At 43.2% G+C, this 17,159-nt stretch overlaps 1 protein-coding gene across 2 annotated transcripts in view; it reads left to right on the top strand.

Annotated features, from left to right (window-relative positions):
* The first annotated feature begins 494 nt into the window (after nucleotides 1–494).
* LOC126337020 (pseudouridylate synthase RPUSD2-like) overlaps nucleotides 495–17,159 on the top strand; it is a 1,306,240-nt gene continuing 1,289,575 nt past the window's right edge. For both annotated transcript variants that reach the window (XM_050001287.1, XM_050001289.1), the window contains exon 1: nucleotides 495–759. In XM_050001287.1, coding sequence (XP_049857244.1) covers nucleotides 535–759 — 225 coding nt within the window. In that variant the 5' untranslated portion in view covers nucleotides 495–534. The remainder of the gene's footprint in view (nucleotides 760–17,159) is intronic.

The following is a 17,159-nucleotide window of genomic DNA, read 5'->3' on the forward strand; positions in this document are numbered from 1 at the left end:
CTGTGATCTTGCAACATGAAATATTTAAATATGTTAGCTATAGCAGTGTATTCGCGAAATTTCACTACTCTACATTAATAGGTTTTTCGTGTTGCGATTTTTTTCCCGTCAATGTTTATTGCGCGTATAGTTCTTTCTACAGGGGGTGCGCTATTTTGCTGTGACAATTTTGTGGGAAAAGACGATTCAGTGAAACTGAAATGTCTATATTCAGAAATAAGTGGTTGCGCTACGATGGGAGCGTGACGTTGTTGTTTATTGTTGCATCAGACAGCGGGAAGTACGTTAGCGAAGCTGAGTGTTTTGGTGGCTCGACCTTAATGACGGGTGTTTGGGACGCGGGCTCATTGTGCGGCGTGACACCTGCTGTGCATCGCGTGCCACCCGGGTGTGGAGGCGGCGGCGGCGCCGGGGCAGGCGCGCATGCGCGGGGCGCGTGGCGGGGGGCGGGTGGCGGCGGCGGCGGCGGCGACGGAGGCGGCGGCGGCTCAGTCCGCTCGGCGTGCCGTGCATGGCGGCCACTGCGACTGCGACATGCAGCACCAACCGTGGATCCTGCCGTGGGCAGTGCCGCTGCAGAAGCTCGTCTACCAGCCGGCGCTGGCGCCGCCGCCGCACCACCCACACACGCACCCGCACGCGCAGCTGCACCCGCACGCGCACCACCTGCACGTGCTCGGCGTCGGCGGCGTCGTGCCCTTCCTGCCCGCGCCGGTAGCCGCCGTGCCCGCCCTCGCCACCGCCGCCCGCCACAGGAAGGTAATGCCCGCACCTGTCTTCCCATCCTGGCGTATTGCATGTGCAACGACTCCCAGGTTAAAGCGAGCTGGGTACCCCACATTAAAAACAAATCAGTGGACGTAGCGGTGGAGAAAGTACATACGGGTACACCGGTAAGATGTTTTCTTGGCAGACCGTAGCATAATTACGTCCTGCAGAGAGTGGTGAATGTCACATTTTGTCAGGGGCACGTGGACAGGGGCGTGAGTGTTCTTTCTTCAACTATGCTTAGTGATCTTTCAATTTTTAACTAATACTGATAGCGACCGCGAGGAGTTGTAGTCGTGTACGACGTTTAATAGTCTACCACGCACAGGTTTTCAGATTTCGACGTTCGTGGGATGTGTAGCTAAGCTTGCCGGCTGTTCTTCGATGACGTTCATCATGTAGTTATTGAAGACCTCGGTGGAAAAAGGGGATAAAAAACGTTTCAAAAATTCGACGTCGATCGTAAACGTTGGTGTCATTAATATGACTGGATCTTGTATGCTCAGTAGAAAATAGGGATATATCCAATATTTATCCCATTCTCCCACCAAAGTGATAACGGGATGAGATTCTAAAGTTACAGGGCCTTCCTTACATACGTTATGGGAAAAAGTAGAGTTACCTCGTTTCTGCACCGAGGACATCTGTTTTCTTCTACGTTTATACCCATCTGTCTCTTCGTCTGTTCGTTTGCTACGATCCCTTTTCCCTCTTGAACAGATTGGCGATTATAGTACATATTTATCTATGGCCACTTGAGGTGTAAAGATTTCAAGATTCTGAGTCAATACAACCAAAAGATATAGTCGTTTACGTCAGACATTTTATAGTCTATGACTCACATACCAGAACTCCGAATCGAATTTCTGGGATATAGCCTGCTTCTTCAAAATGAATGATTCGTAATTAAGAAGATCTGGAAAAATTATCATCGTAGAGAGAAATTAAGTGCCATAATTTTCGTTAAAGAAGTAATAATTCGTGAATAAAGCTGACTTGCTTCAAAAGGCGCCGGCAATGACATTTCACGGTTGAGTACACTAGTATGTAGTTGCCCAATTTTTATACGCGCATTACTTCCTATAGTCGAAAATTAGATATTCCTCTTCCTGACTGAGTGTATGCCGTGTGAAAAAAGCACGATGTTGCGCCGGATCAGTTTTTGTGTACTGCCAGACAGCTGATTCAGTGGCAGTGATAGCGCTGCGCGCAGTTTGACGACCTTGCGCCAGGTGCGTGTTTACGCGGGGCCGCGCATGCGAAAGGCAAGCAGGCAGCCGGCCGGCCGGCCGGGCAGGGCCGCCCCTCGCCGCGCTGCGCACGCACGCAGCTTTCTCCGGAGCTCCGGCCGGCTGCCGCCTGCTCCCACGGCCGCCGCCGTACGTGGCCTGCGCTCTGCAGAGGGCCGTCTGCTGCTGGGTACGCGCCTCTGGAAGTGCTCCGCGGCCTCCAGTCACGAAAGCATTTCACTTCTCCGCTCGCGCGCTCTCGGCCTTTACTGCGCGACTGCCACAGACCCAAGTGTTTGATTTATATCAGATCGATAAGAACGTATATCTTTGACAGATTACATTTAATATGAGCGTCGAGATTTATTTCGCCACCGATTGGACCGCGCAACTCGCAGTTCTAGAGAGCATAAATAACGTTACCAATTTGGTATTGGCGATATGTGGAACCTAGTGCCATTAATCTCCCGTGGTTTACGGCCGTCAGTTCTCCACGTCGACCGGAACGTTTTTACCGTAACTGACAGCTGGCGTAGTCTTACGAGGGGCGAGTGTCGTCGCTTCGTAACTCGTTCGAATTCGACCGCAGTAGCCTCTGTTTGCTCGTCTGTCGACCATTTATTTTCTCGACTCAGTTGTAAAACTTTTGTTTAGGGCAGTTTTATTGTTCGGCGAGGCGCAGAACTATTAAGCTCAGAGCAGCGGTCTTGATTAACGATCGTGCCGCACGGTTTATGTTGGCTTTTTTATGGGTCCGGAGCAGTGTCATACGTCCGCTGCAATAGTTAAACTTCAGCTTAGTGCTTTGACTGACACCTTCCTTCTCAAACAAATGCGAAGGGCGGAACCTGTTCATCTTATACAGATTTATATTTCTTCATTGTGCATTGTCTATCTGTTGCGTCTGCCTTTTTTTTAATTTTTTATAATACAGTCAAGTGAGCGTTTTACAACATTGTGACCAGTTTCCACCAACTGGTGGTCATCGTAAGACCGTAAATGCACATGCTGTAAGGACTTCCGTTGCTTTCTCAACTTTACAAATAGCATTATTAACAACACAACCGCAACTGTTGAAGCATGTATGTTTAGTCTGGAGACACCACTGACTAGTCAAAATCAATGCAATACAAAATGTTTGTTGGCAACTCAATGGAAACCACATGCAACATATGCCCTTACAGTCTGATCAGGACCACTGTCTGTTGCAAAACTGATACGGCATTGTCAGATGCTCATTTGATTGCCTCATAAAGAACATAAAATGTAAAAGAATATAACCAACAGCATTTCATTAATTACAAATACTACTGTGAGAAACCATGTCGCTTTTCAGAAGAAACGCCCGCATTATTACCCAAAACCTGGTAACAAGACATACCACCTCCTCTCCATCCCCCCCCCCCCCCCTCTCTCTCTCTCTCTCTCTCTCTCGCTCTCGCTCTCACTCTCACTTTCTCTCAAAGCGACTGTCACTCACCATTGTCGCTGGTTGTCTTTTAGCTCGTAGCCTGTTGTTTAGTGTCGCTGCCTCTAGATAGCGGAACGCTGGGTTCCGCGTTCGATTCCCGACCGGATCGGAGAATTTCTTCGCTCGGGGACGGTGTTACTGGTGCAATCATTTATCTCATCCTCATCGACGCCAAGTCGCCGAAGTGGTGTGAAACAGAAAGACTTGCAATAGGTTGCCGAACAGCTCAAGGCGGGCTCTCCCGGTCAGTAATGCCATACGATAATTTCATTTCCTAGTTACGCCACTCCAGAAAACCTCTCAGATTATTTGCAGTTTTCATTTTTTCCTTGTTGGTAATGTGATCCTTAGTTGAACAATGTAACTGTTAAGAGAAACCACCAGTGCTTTTTCCGTTTTATGAATTTTGGACAATGCTGTGATAACTTATCTAAAAGGAAGAAATTCCAGCAATTGGAATTGATGACATTTTTTCCTTGGTCACAGTTACGGTATTCTGATACACAGAGTAAGTCAGTTTTGTTTGCGTCAGTTGTGCGATCTATGTATTAGCGGAGTTTTAACATTTAGGGCACATTTTAACAAAATACACACAGCCCGTTCACAACATTCTGACATTTCCGTTTAAACGCTATGTAGCGTCAACTTTGTCGAGCTGTCTGCTGTTATTCCTGAAATAAACTTTTCAGTGGATGCTGTTGTCTTGTGGGAAGTCATTTTAAGAGATTTGCGATAGTTTGTAGCCTGTGATTCTTACTTAATGCAAAACACAGTGGATGAAATACCGACTGGGTTATTTCTTGCAACTAAAACTCCCCGGATTCATACCCTGGAGTATAATTCTCTCCCTCTCGTTGTGCTTCAGATAGTACCCGATTCCCGTAAAAAAATATTAGGACGAATGTAGGTTACTGTTAAATCCAGGATCACGGTTGACTCGTTTGCTGATGTTCTTCCGGTCCAGGATGCCTCAGTTTCTTTAATAAATTAATTGTTACAGTATATTCAACGAAAAAACAGATCGGCTAAATTCGATGGTTTCCTTCCTAATTTTCTTTTCCTTTTTTCGGAACTAGGAACTATTAATTGTAGGGCGTATTTTGTCGGTATTGTAAAAATGAAAATCCGAGTATTATAAAATCCGCCGTTTCCAGCGTAAGGGTCCGCAGCTCGTGGTCGTGCAGTAGCGTTCTCGCTTCCCGCGCCCGGGTTCCCGGTTTCGATTCCCGGCGGGGGTCAGGGATTTTCTCTGCCTCGTGATGACTAGGTCTTGTGTGATGTCCTTAGGTTAGTTAGGTTTAAGTAGTTCTAAGTTCTAGGGGACTGATGACCATAGATGTTACGTCCCATAGTGCTCAGAGCCATTTGAACCAGCGTAAGGCATCTGCACTGAGGGCCAACTGTAGGGACATACCTACTGGATAGTGAATGCTTCGAGAACTAGCATTTCTATTAAGAAATGGTTATTTCTTACTCTGCAAACATTTCTTAGCGTCCGCTTCAGCTTCTGTAAACAAATGGTATCGCTATACATTTAATATCCATCTATTTGCTCATAGATGTTTTCTTTTTGTTGTGCTTGTTTTTTATCCTTCGATCAACTCCCCTCTCCCCGAATCGCAGTTGTCGTGATCTCTTGTACACGCAGGCAGTCATTACTTGCCAGCGAGAAGTAACAACAATCGTAGCGCTTAAGCTGCATCTTGCTACATTAGCCGCATATGTGTGCGAAAAACCTTCATAAACCCTCATAAACTTTTTTTAGGCGGCGAGGCCACAGACAGACATGTCATATGACTGTAGGGATTTTGCTGACCTTCACCACTACATAATCTTTGTTACTGAGCATCTTCCTGTTTGAAACAGAAAATTTTGATTGGAAAACTGATACGAAACGCGTAGCATGTAGTAACTCATGGATTGCCTGTTGATATTTTTTAAGGGTCGTTAACGCAGTAGAGGGAGCGATTCACGAATATCACGGTTGATAACCAGTAGGAAACTTTTCTGAACTTAATAGGTGCAACGTGTATTTCCGACTCCTCAATCTGTTCCAGCTTGCACGTTAATCAATAGCAACTGAAAATGATAAAAATAATACGAAAGGTTTTGTTATTCTTGGCGTTTTTCAGTGTTAACTCGTTTCCTTTCTTGTTTTAAACGAATCTACTTCATTTGGGCAACTGCAAAAAAGGAACAGAAAAGTAATGGCAACATCTTCCGAAGAGCATTCTACAAACATTATTTCCATGCCATGTTCGTTGCGCTTCGTACCCAAAGGAGAACATGTGTTTTTGTACCACAGACTGTTTAAATTACACATTATTCACTGCCCATACAGAAAAAAGTTATTTCTTCCATTATTTCTGTTGATGAAATGTTTATAATTTCCTAACTCTGGGAACATGAATTCTAGGCGATGAATAGTGAGTACGCATTTGAAAAATTGCTTTTCTCACCACCACCACTCTTTAGTATGCGTATCTCTCAATCACACGTGCCGCATCTAACGTGCATTCCAACTCCGCCCACAGTGTTCAGAATACGTCTTCATTAATTTGTTATAATCTTGAAATATGTCTAAGAGAGTTTGAAAGTGGGTAGTATAGTATCCCCAGTAAATGTTCATATTCCTTGGATGGCAGGAAATACAGTTGCGCGTACCTATCCAACCTTCAAAAAACTCAAGTAGTGTTGTGTATTCTATTTCACTTCTGCGCTATGATGCAGCAGTTCCGTGTACAGCTTATGTCTGTTGAGCGGACAAGAATTTCAGTTGAATTGTTTAGAGAAATGGCACTCGGTGGGGATACTTGGGTGGTGATGGTGGAACGCTACGAGAGTGTATTCCATATCGTCATATTTTTCTAGCCAACATGATGGCTTCACGTCAAGCACAGTGCTGTACTACTTTCGAGCTGACATGAGAGGTTTTCGTACTTAGTCACACTGCGAAACGACGCGGTGTTTAATCGTAATAGACTCGTGTACAGAAAGCTTATGGTTCAAATCCACTTCCGGCCGTCCGCATGTAGGTTTCGTCGGTTTCCTTAAACCGATTAAGGTGAATGCCTGGGTGGCTCCTTCTCACGCCATTTGGATGTTTGTAGTCGTATATCCTTCATATTAACAGACCTAGGTTTTCGTTTTAAAACCGCAGACAATACTTAAATAGCTGGAAGATGTTTATTTGCAGCGGAAACCTGCAGCCTAGATGACGAGGCCTATGCAGAAATAGGAGACTCTCATCTGCGCGCGTCCAAACATGCTGAGATATAGCATAACAGCACACTTGTCACCCAAAAGCATAATTGTTTCTTCCAATATTTTATTTGGCATATGGTGTGGTACTGAACATGAAATATTTAAATAATCTACAGTATAAATATTAAGTATGCATATAAAACGGAAGCATACTTTATATGAATTAGTTAAATATTCATGTGATGTATCTCGTAAATACGAGCCAACACATACTCCGCTTTTATCTTCATGGCTTCGTTTCCTCTCCCTTTATCTCGTCTAAATTAAAACAAAATGGCTGTCAGGCATTATATAAATTAACCACCGAGATACCCACCACCCACCTGCACCTCGTCTGTGTCAGTGAATTATGTGCTGCGACGCTGTTAGCACCTTGACTGCTGGCCACGCAATGAAGGCCGGTCGAGCCAGTCAGTCCACGTGCTAGGGATAAACCAGAGACGTTCTACTTTGGAAACGAGTGCCAAACGGATTACAATACTAACTTTGGCCTTTTATTGTACACCCTTAAGATTCTATTACTTATTTTTATTAAATAAAAAGCCTGCGCCCCAGGGGCCTACACAGGGCGATTGGTGGAGTTCTGGAGTTCTTAACGCGACAATTTTCAGCCTAGAACAAAATTTCAAAAATTGCTTTGAAACTCATGTTGTTATCTAACGTGGGTATGTAAGGATATTTAAAAAAAATGTGTTAACAAACTGGTGGCACTCTGAAATAAAAGCCAATTTTTTCGACGGAAAGTCCTTATAAAAATGTGCATTAAAAATCGAAATTAAAATATATCGCAAAAATCCTACAGTAGAAAAAATGCCAACTCAACACATTACAAAAACTATACTGTCCTGGCATGTATATTTCATGAATTATAACTCCCGTCAACTTGAAAAATATTGTTTTGGAAAAACGAGCGTTTCAATTTTCAGCTTCATACATTGAAATTGAACAAACCTTTAATTGGCAGTGCCAGCACCGCACAATTGAAACATTCTCATTTTGCCGAAGTTCCATCGATAAACTGGCTTACCGCTTACCAGTCGAAGCACTTTTTGCACCATTGGTAGTACTTTTCGAACATTTTCTATCCGTATACTTATGTATGTCATTTTAAAGCACTCATAATTTACTTCGTGTAAAAAACAAGTGAAATGCCAAGCACACGCGAGGCAAGCATGTTCCTTCAGACTGTTTACTGTATTATAATTGAAGCTAATGCTCTCCATGATACTATCCCAAACTAACAGGACCCCTATTCTGTCGGCAACTGCTATAGTATCACATCAGTTTCAGTCGAGCGTCGGATGCGGTAGACTCCCCATACAGTATCTACCTTTTTTAACATATTGTAACATTACGACACACTTTCTATGAGTGAATCTCAGAAATAGACCCTCTAGGGAAAATTCGAAGCCAATACAAAAATGATGCTAAAATAAATTCTACCGTGCTGTAGCCCCATAAAAGCGCGAGAAATCGTACCCAATCAAGTGGCAGAATCGGCAATCAATCGAAATTTTCGCGTCTCATCAGTTGACTGGATTGGAAGTCAAAATGGAAAGCATTATCGCACGCTGCGTCAGTAATTCATACAGAAGATCTAAGAAGTTTTTTTGTGTTGACTGTCAGTGAGCGCTTTAGTCATGGCGGTGCATTCAGAAATAAAGGTCGTCTTTTATATTTTATGTTGGCTTTTGAAGAAAAAAATGCTCGGAGTACAAATGTTATTCTATTTTGCTAATGATATTCGTTGGCATACAAATGGCGCCACCATGTCGGTAAACGTACCCACACCTCTAATTACTTCAAGGAAAATGATTTTCTATATCTTAAATGACCATTTGTTGTTAAACAAAAAAATAAACGTTGTGAGTACTTATTTTTATATTAGGTTCATGGTAGTATAATTTGCCGGAAAGAGGTGAATATTGAAATTCCTGTCAAGAACCTGTATCCTTAGAAATTTCTAGATACGTAATCTCGACGTCAGAAGTATTATGTATCAACTACAATACGAAAATCCTTCCGCTAGTAACCTCTATATTTAGATTTGTGACTCGTATTTATTGCAAGACTATCAACAACTTTTTATACATGTAAATCCCAGTCAGAATAAGAACTCGTAACTGCGCGGTACAAAGCACATTTTGTAGCAGTCAGTTTAATTAAATAGGTGCACATTTTACATTATCATTTCATTTGTTCGAATCGTCCTGTTTCCCAGCACTGTTCTCGTAACTTTACATGTTCCACAGTCCAATAGTGGGGAGCCTGTGATTGTGAAACAGTGGTGCCCTAGGCAGTCCCATCGAGTTGAATCTGGGCCGTTGCCTCACAGATATTTATAAATTTGGCACTGGAATATAATGGTTGCAAATGATACGGTCCCTCTGTATAACTACCCTAGTATCACAACTGCATAAAAATAATGTTATCTGGACTTTTTACATGTTCGTTCTCTTGCATTAGTTTTCGCGGTCTCAAGCAGATATTTTGTACCTTTGCCTGCATGTAACTAACCTGTTTGAGTGGTTTCCTTAACTACCATTTCTTGTTAAGATTTGCACGCCCACGCCATAGTTCTTGTGATGTTATGGATATGTAACTGATAGTGTGAACAGTTCCGTTGTTAGTCCTGAAGTTGTGTGCAGATACTTCCCTTCTCGATGTAACCGTTGAACTGCGTTTCTGGTGCACAGCACTGAGAAGGAATACATGAACAGCAAAACAGGGCAAACATTTAGCAAAAAACATTTAAAAGATTTCCTAATTTTTAGTCTGTTTACATTTCTACGTTGTTTGTCACCAGCCTTTGGTTTCTAATAAAAACTGTAACGCAACTGTAACGGTGTTGAAGAAATGTAAGACACGCATAATAGCTGCACCATAAAAAACAGTAAATGGTTTCTAACAATAGAAACGCCAGATCGAAATAACAATAATGTACGGAAGAGATAGATTGCTACTTAGTATAAAGATCACACGTTAAGTTGCAGACAGTCACACTTAAAAGACACTGACAGATAATAGCTTTCGGCCACAGCCTTCGTCAGAAAAGGAAAAAGGAACACACATTCATTCTTTCACATTAACTGCTGCCGATAGCTGTTACATGCACGTATCTTATAATTGTGCCTGTCTGCAACTTAACGTGTCTGAAACAACAGTGAATGCTGCCGTCTACCAAGTCATCCAACAGCTCATAGCCGTACTGCAAGAGGACGAACTGTTGGCAACAGGACGGCGCCCCATACCATGCAGCTCGCACTATTATGGAAAGGCTACAGGATTCTTGTGGTGAAAGAATCATTTGCCAAAATTTATAACAACTTATGATGTAAGTTTGACAATAAAGTATTACTTATAGAATAAACTATGTGAAGGGACGTTTTTAAATTGAACCCAATAGTTCGTCTTACAAGGAAAGGAAACAGAATGAACATTAATTGCAACAACGGTTTATTTAAATTTCTTAACCAAAAAACAATAAAAAGACACCAGGAAAATAATACAGAAGAAATACTTCCGAAATCGGTGTCTAAATGCTGACAGCAGAAAATAAAACAAAATTACTCTCGATTGAAATATGTCAACCATTTTGACAGTGCCTACAGAACTCTTTCGTAGTTATGTCCATTAAAATTGCCATTGTTGTAACCGTATTCGAAATATATTGATTCACATAGATATTTCGCTTAAAAAAGAGCAATTTGCATAAAGTTACACTTTCACTGAATAAATGAAAACTGAATTTGAGCGACAGGCTGTTTTTGTTTTTGTAATTAACTGTCGCGCCGCGGAAAGTCTGTTGTTTCGACACTCTTAATAGGGCCGTCCATCATAACTTTCATCTCTGTCTCTGATTAGTGCATTACAAGCCTTGATGAAACTGGTAGCTGTAATGTTCACATTTCGGCTTAGACGAGCAGTAGTAATTGCCTGCGTCGCGCCAGTCATTTAGGCGGACGATGGTGCTGTTACTACGTATTGGGAACGCAGACGTGAATTTTCTGCAGATTAGAACACAGAGCCTCGTCGGTGCATAGTCTTACGTGAAAGGACGCGACAGACACGGTTTCTCAGAAGCGACACAAGTAACTGAACAGCACCTCGTAGCTGTTCTTCGTAGTACGTAGCAAGTTAATGCCTGTACCGTGCAGTTTATTGTAAATTGCGTGGCAGTGGGTACTTTCTCGTAGTTTCTCAACATTCAAAGCTGGTTTTAGTGTCCCCTTCTAAGCACTTACGAAATTTTCTCGGTAACACTGAAAAAAGTTAAAGTTTGTTAATTTCCTGTGCCGTGCCGTAAATGACAGGTTACCGAGGTATAAGGAATAAATGTTATACACCCAGAGCGAGGTGGCGCAGTTGTTAACACACTAGACTCACATTCGGAAGGACGACGATTCAATCCCGCGTCCGGCCATCCTGATTTAGGTTTTCCGTGATTTCCCTAAGTCGACTCAGGCAAATGCCGGGATGGTTCCTTTCAAAGGGCACGGTCAACTTCCTTCCCAATCCGTCCCTAATCCGATGGGACCGATGATGACCTCGTTGTTTGGTCCCCTCCCCCAAATTACCAATCAACCAACCCAAAATTATATAAAATCAAAATTACAATTGCAAGACCAAAAACCGTTCACCAACATCGTTACTGCTGTTGCTTAGTTTGTTGGGAGCTGCAGCGAAATATTTCACTACAGTTTTTCAGTTCGTCTGGCGCACTCCTGGTTGTCATATTCTTGCAGTTTAATCGGTTGTTTCGACGCGCAAGTCGCCGAAGTGGCGTCAACTCGCAAGACTTGCACCAGGCGAACGGTCTACCCGACGGGAGGCCCTAGCCACACGACATTTCATTTCATTTCATTTCATTTCATTGGTTGTTGTTGGGGTACTCACTAACAGAGAAGATGACGAAATGTTATTGACCTCAAGGGCGCAATTAATGAGAGGCAAGCGATGACAGCCCCTCCCCCTGTCTCTCTGTAGGAAAACAAATTTTCGCAAACCGGAATAGCATCTTTTTCCGGGAAAGAAATATGTCGTACCAGTACCGTATCAATTTCGAGAAAGCAGCACTTGGTTAGTAGCACGTGTACCAGAGCTGTGAAGTCTTAGTACTATTTCGTCGTTTACCGTGAGATTCGTCTCAGGTCCTTCTCAGTACTTTCTTGAAGCCATCCGCTACAACACTTCAGCTTCAGCAACGTCGGAGAAATTTTTAGTCAGCACATTGTTACTGTTGTTAATCAAATAAACGTTGAAACTTCACATATCAAATTAGAGTGTCGCTGAGGATGATTCAAGAGTATCGAAATATGTTTACGCGACGCGATGAGGAATAATTGAAACTTTACAGTAACTGATGGAAAACATCCTAACATTTATTTTGCTTTAGTTATCAATTACTTCGGTTTGGTGTCATTGAAGAGCTCTAGGCAAAGGTCCGTTCATCAACTACCGTCTTCCTACAGAAGGTGAACGTCCCTGCACTTGAGAATACGCCGAATTCATCAGTATGGGAGACGCTCTGTAGCCGTTGTGGTTGAAGCGAGCTCGGTCTCGGGGAGAGAAGGCAAGTGGCGGAACACTCGGGCACACGACAGCTTCCGGCGGTGATTACGTGGGGGTAGGGCAGGGAGCCCCGCCAGGGAAGCGTTGCTCAACGCGCGCCGCCGAGAACCGGTCAGGCCGCTTTCCGTTTCGGTCGACGGAGCCACGTGCGCCTTGCCTGCGCTTTCTGTGTCAGTGGCGCGCCGGCAACTGGTCGCGGGGGACCGGTACTCTAGCCCTTCCGAACTCCCCCTTGCCGTAATATCTCGCACACATGGCACGTCGTTCATCCATAACGACGTTGCAGCCTACTGTATGCCTGTAGAGAAACACTGAAGTGTTAAGGTAGATTCACACTGGAAGCCACGGATATTCCACAAAGCATTTCAAATCCTGCCATTCATACAGACCATTTACGGAACGTCGCCTTCAAAGTTTTCCGGGAAGAAATTTTTCTCTTCGGAGTCGTTTGCTAACACCGGAAGTTAACGCGTTTCGTTGCGTTGTCTCTTGTTATAGTACTGATTTTTTTATCTTACTTTTTTGATCCTTAATTTTTGTAGTATTGCTTGTTTGCACGAGAACTTCATTTTTTTTCCTTCAAGTGTTCTCCCACAAAAGAGCCCCATTATCTGAAAGTGAAAAATTACTTTTATGCTACAATATCTGGACCTAGGAGAGTACCATATTTCGCAAAATAAACAAAATTAACAGAAATTTTTTTTAAGAAAATTGGTTCAACAGTGAGACAATCAACATCAGTCAGGGAGAAAAACAGTCTCTTTTTCGTTATTTAGCAATTAGAAAGAAATAGCGTAGCGTTTTATGGAAGTGAAAATATAGACGAACAACAATACAGACAAAAAGAGAAATTCTGAAGATCAGAAAGGTATAGCCCGTAACAGGAAAAGTTAATGAATCGAGTTGGAGAAAAAGTTACGGCACAACGTGAGTACAAGAAAGAATCGGCAGTTAGAACTCATCTTGATACGTAAACGAACCGTCATTTTGGTAATGGAGGGAAGTTGCGTTGGGTGGGAGTTAAAAATTGTAGAGGGAGATCAACGCTTGACTACAACAAGTAGTTTCAAATTAATGTAAGCTGCAATAGTTATGCAGAGATGCAGAAGCTCGCACAGATTAGGCAAGCATGGAGAGCTGCATGAAACCAGTCTTCAGGTTAAACCCCACCACTACATAAGCAGAAGTGGCAAAGATGAAGCAAAAATATATTTATTAGTAGACCAAGATATTATTCCACCTGGGAGTAAGGGAGCCTCTGTCAGCTCATCGTGAGTTTTTATCGTGATATTCCACGTGGACATGTTGAACCACTTGATAGTGAATATACAACTGTCTTTAAATCATTCACAATGTGAATGCGTACCCCTTAGTCGCCACTGTGCTTATTTACTGTAAGGTCACCGCTTGTCTCCGATAACGGCCGCGCGAGGAAAATGCAATACTATCGTGGTCGGGTAGTTGTTGTTGTTGTTGTTGTTGTTGTGGTCTTCAGTCCTGAGACTGGTTTGATACAGCTCTCCATGCTACTCTATCCTGTGCAAGCTTCTTCATCTCCCAGTACTTGGTTCAAATGGCCCTGAGCTCTATGGGACTTAACATCTTAGGTCATCAGTCCCTTAGAACTTAGAACTACTTAAACCTAACTAACCTAAGGACATCACACACATCCATGCCCGAGGCAGGATTTGAACCTGTGACCGTAGCAGTCCCGCGGTTCCGGACTGAAGCGCCTAGAACCGCACGGCCACCACGGCCGGCCTCTCCCAGTGCTTACTGCAACCTACAACCTTCTGAATCTGCTTAGTGTCTCTTGGTCTCCCTCTACGATTTTCACGCTCCACGCTGCCCTCCAATGCTAAATTTGTGATTCCTTGATGCCTCAGAATATGCCTACCAACCGATCCCTTCTTCTTGTCAAGTTGTGCCGCAAACTCCTCTCCTCCCCAATTCTGTTCAATACCTCCTCATTAGTTATGTGATCTACCCATCTAATCTTCAGCATTCTTGGTCGGGTAGTTCTCGCTCTAAATATTGTTTGTAGTATTTGTTTGTATATTAATTTCTAGAGCAAATGACTGTTGATGTTTTACAGTGTTAGCTAAGCCTGCTATTTGCAGTTCCTGAGCAGTGTATGGCATTTACCAAACTCGTTATTAATAGGAGAACAAAGTTGCCGACCAACTGTACCCAAAGATACTCGATGGGCGATATATCAAGTGAACTCTTAAGTCAGGAAGCAGTGGCAGTCGTCGAGACTCGTTGCCATTCAATGCACTAGTGACGGCGTATCGTGCCGATGGCTGTCCGATAAGTTTGTAGTTTTTGGGCAGTGGATGCCAATGAAATGGAATTGATCCACCAACAAAACCCAACCCAACCTGACGCAGACGTCGTTGAACCGACTGTTTAAACAGGTCCACATCTGATGCAGTGTTCCAGCATCAAGTAAACACTTCTTACAGTGCACACGTAGCTGTGGAGTCAGTTACAGCAAGCATTTTATTGTTTGGTCAAATTGTCATACAGTACCAACTAGTCGCTGTGAAGGTCCGTGCTCCACTCACTGATTCTTCACCTGAGTCACTATTATAATAGCGAGACGATATGGTAAGCCCGTTTCTCGTAGACGATCCATTCTACTTCGTTCGAAGTAATTCACACGTAGGTATTGCTTCCTTTCTCATCCATGAGACATACTACCACTACTAGCTTTGATGTTCCCACGCGTTTGCCGACTGTTCATTGACGAGACTGACATAACGGAGACCTTTTTGGTCAACGCTACATGTAGTCTTAATTCGACTGGTGGCAGACTGTGATACATACGTTTAGAGTTCGGATTCATTCTGCTGTGTGTGTCTGTTGACCTGTTCCAGTAGCTTATTTGTTTGAACATTGGGGCCTTACTTAATTTACTCGAGGTTTTTTTAACCTGAAAAGTGTCTTTTCGAAATAAACAATTTTTATCGTTAGTGAAAGACGCAACATCTACGTAAATAAACAATTATCCACCTGAAGACGATGGTGTGAACCATTGAAACGCGTAGTGTCAAAATAAACATGTGACCGACGCAGCTCAATATGACACATGTCAAGTGGACTCAGAATCTCTCTTGGTGTATCTCTAAAAGTTACAACTATAACGGTAACTAATTTCTAGCATGAAGACACATGTGTGTACAAAAGAACTCTAATGCATCAGTTGACTTTTTGAATTCCTAACAGCTTACTTATCGATATCATACTGCAGTCGTGAAATGTTCGTTGAAATCATCGCGACGGGACTTTTCGAACACTACAGAGTTGATAGACTGCTGTTAATCTGGCGTTGTACCATGTACTGTGATTACAGCTAACAAAAATAACTCGTTGGTCAAGATTTCTGTTATTTGTAACACGAAAGTAGGAGATATCTATGTTGATTATGTGAGCAGACAGCGACTACTTACGAGTTTTTCACATGTTTTCATCTGTATATCAAACATTGTGCTAGTTCTCTATTTGCGCATTGGATACATTTAACCCTACGCAAGTACACAGAGAATATTGAACACACGACTTATAGCTGCCTGATAAAAGCAGTTCCTCCATCAGGCGTGATGATAAGCTTTTAATTCACTCTGATATCTTTCTTGGGATATACCGCTCAAACACGATACTATTGTAGTGGAGCAGACACGAGATGACATGGCTGCTCCATTGAAATAGTCTGGAAATTCAGTGTATATGATGCACATTCTGAGGCGCTTGCTGCTTGTTGATTTCTGGGTGTCCAGCCGGTTTGAATATTTCAGTTCTGGGTTTCCAGCCTAATCGTCTTCGTCAGTGTTCAGAAGCGACGGTCTTAAAAGAATCGCGTTTACATTGGGGCACTTCCGCAGGTAGCTGGGTCAGTTATTTGTTTTCGTAGAGGATATCATGTGGACTGCTGCTGTTTACAGTCCGCACTCCTCGGCAGTCCTAACCGAGGTGGGAGGCGCGGGCTGCGAGTGCTGGTGCTGGTGCTGGTGCTGGTGTGGGAGGCGACAGGACGGGCGGCCGCCGCACAACGCGGAAGCGCCGGAAATGTCGAGGAGGCCCCCCGTCCCGTCCTCGCGCCTGGGGGAGATTTCCCCTCGGGTTGCTTCGGCGCTTCACTTTCTCGTTCTGCTCTGCGGCTGCTCAGTTAGGTTTCGCGGAAATCTAACGACTCAAACACGAGCAGTGGCGAAGAAAATCCCTAAATCGAGCTACTAAGAGCATGTAGCAGTTTGAAGTAAAGTTATCTCGTAGCAAAGTCCACAATTATCTTTAAACCGTTATCTCCAGTGACAATGCCCCTGACGTCTCTTGTACACGTTACCAATGATCTCGGTTCTCAATGAATCTTCTTATCGGGAGATATGAAAGCAGTTACCATGTACCACGTGTTCGTGTCCTGGGAATGTTACTCTTCACAGTATAAGTTACGTCAGTGAACTGGCTTTGCGCCTAAATAGGCGGAAAATTTCTCTATTGGTTGCTTACACGGTTGGCGATCGGTCATAAGATAAAGTCGGAGCTGCGGTAGTGAGCAGCCAAAACTATTACAAGTGGGACGACTACATAAAACTGCAGTGACTCACATAATTATTCGCTCATACATGATGGCAGTTCCCTCCAGTGATTTCAGTAATAAGCAATGATACAAAGTAAATACAAGTTCTTGTAAGGAATGCAAAAACTAAATGCCCATCGCACTTCTACAGAACACTACAAATACAACATAACAATTAACAAAAAACTATCAGACACAAAACTGATATTACAAAAAATTGTTCGCACGCCTTTCTTTATACTTATGGTCCAAAAATACAATATCTGGTAGACATTCC

Source organism: Schistocerca gregaria, chromosome 2, assembly GCF_023897955.1.
Source record: "Schistocerca gregaria isolate iqSchGreg1 chromosome 2, iqSchGreg1.2, whole genome shotgun sequence".
In the NCBI taxonomy this organism is placed as follows: domain Eukaryota; kingdom Metazoa; phylum Arthropoda; class Insecta; order Orthoptera; family Acrididae; genus Schistocerca; species Schistocerca gregaria.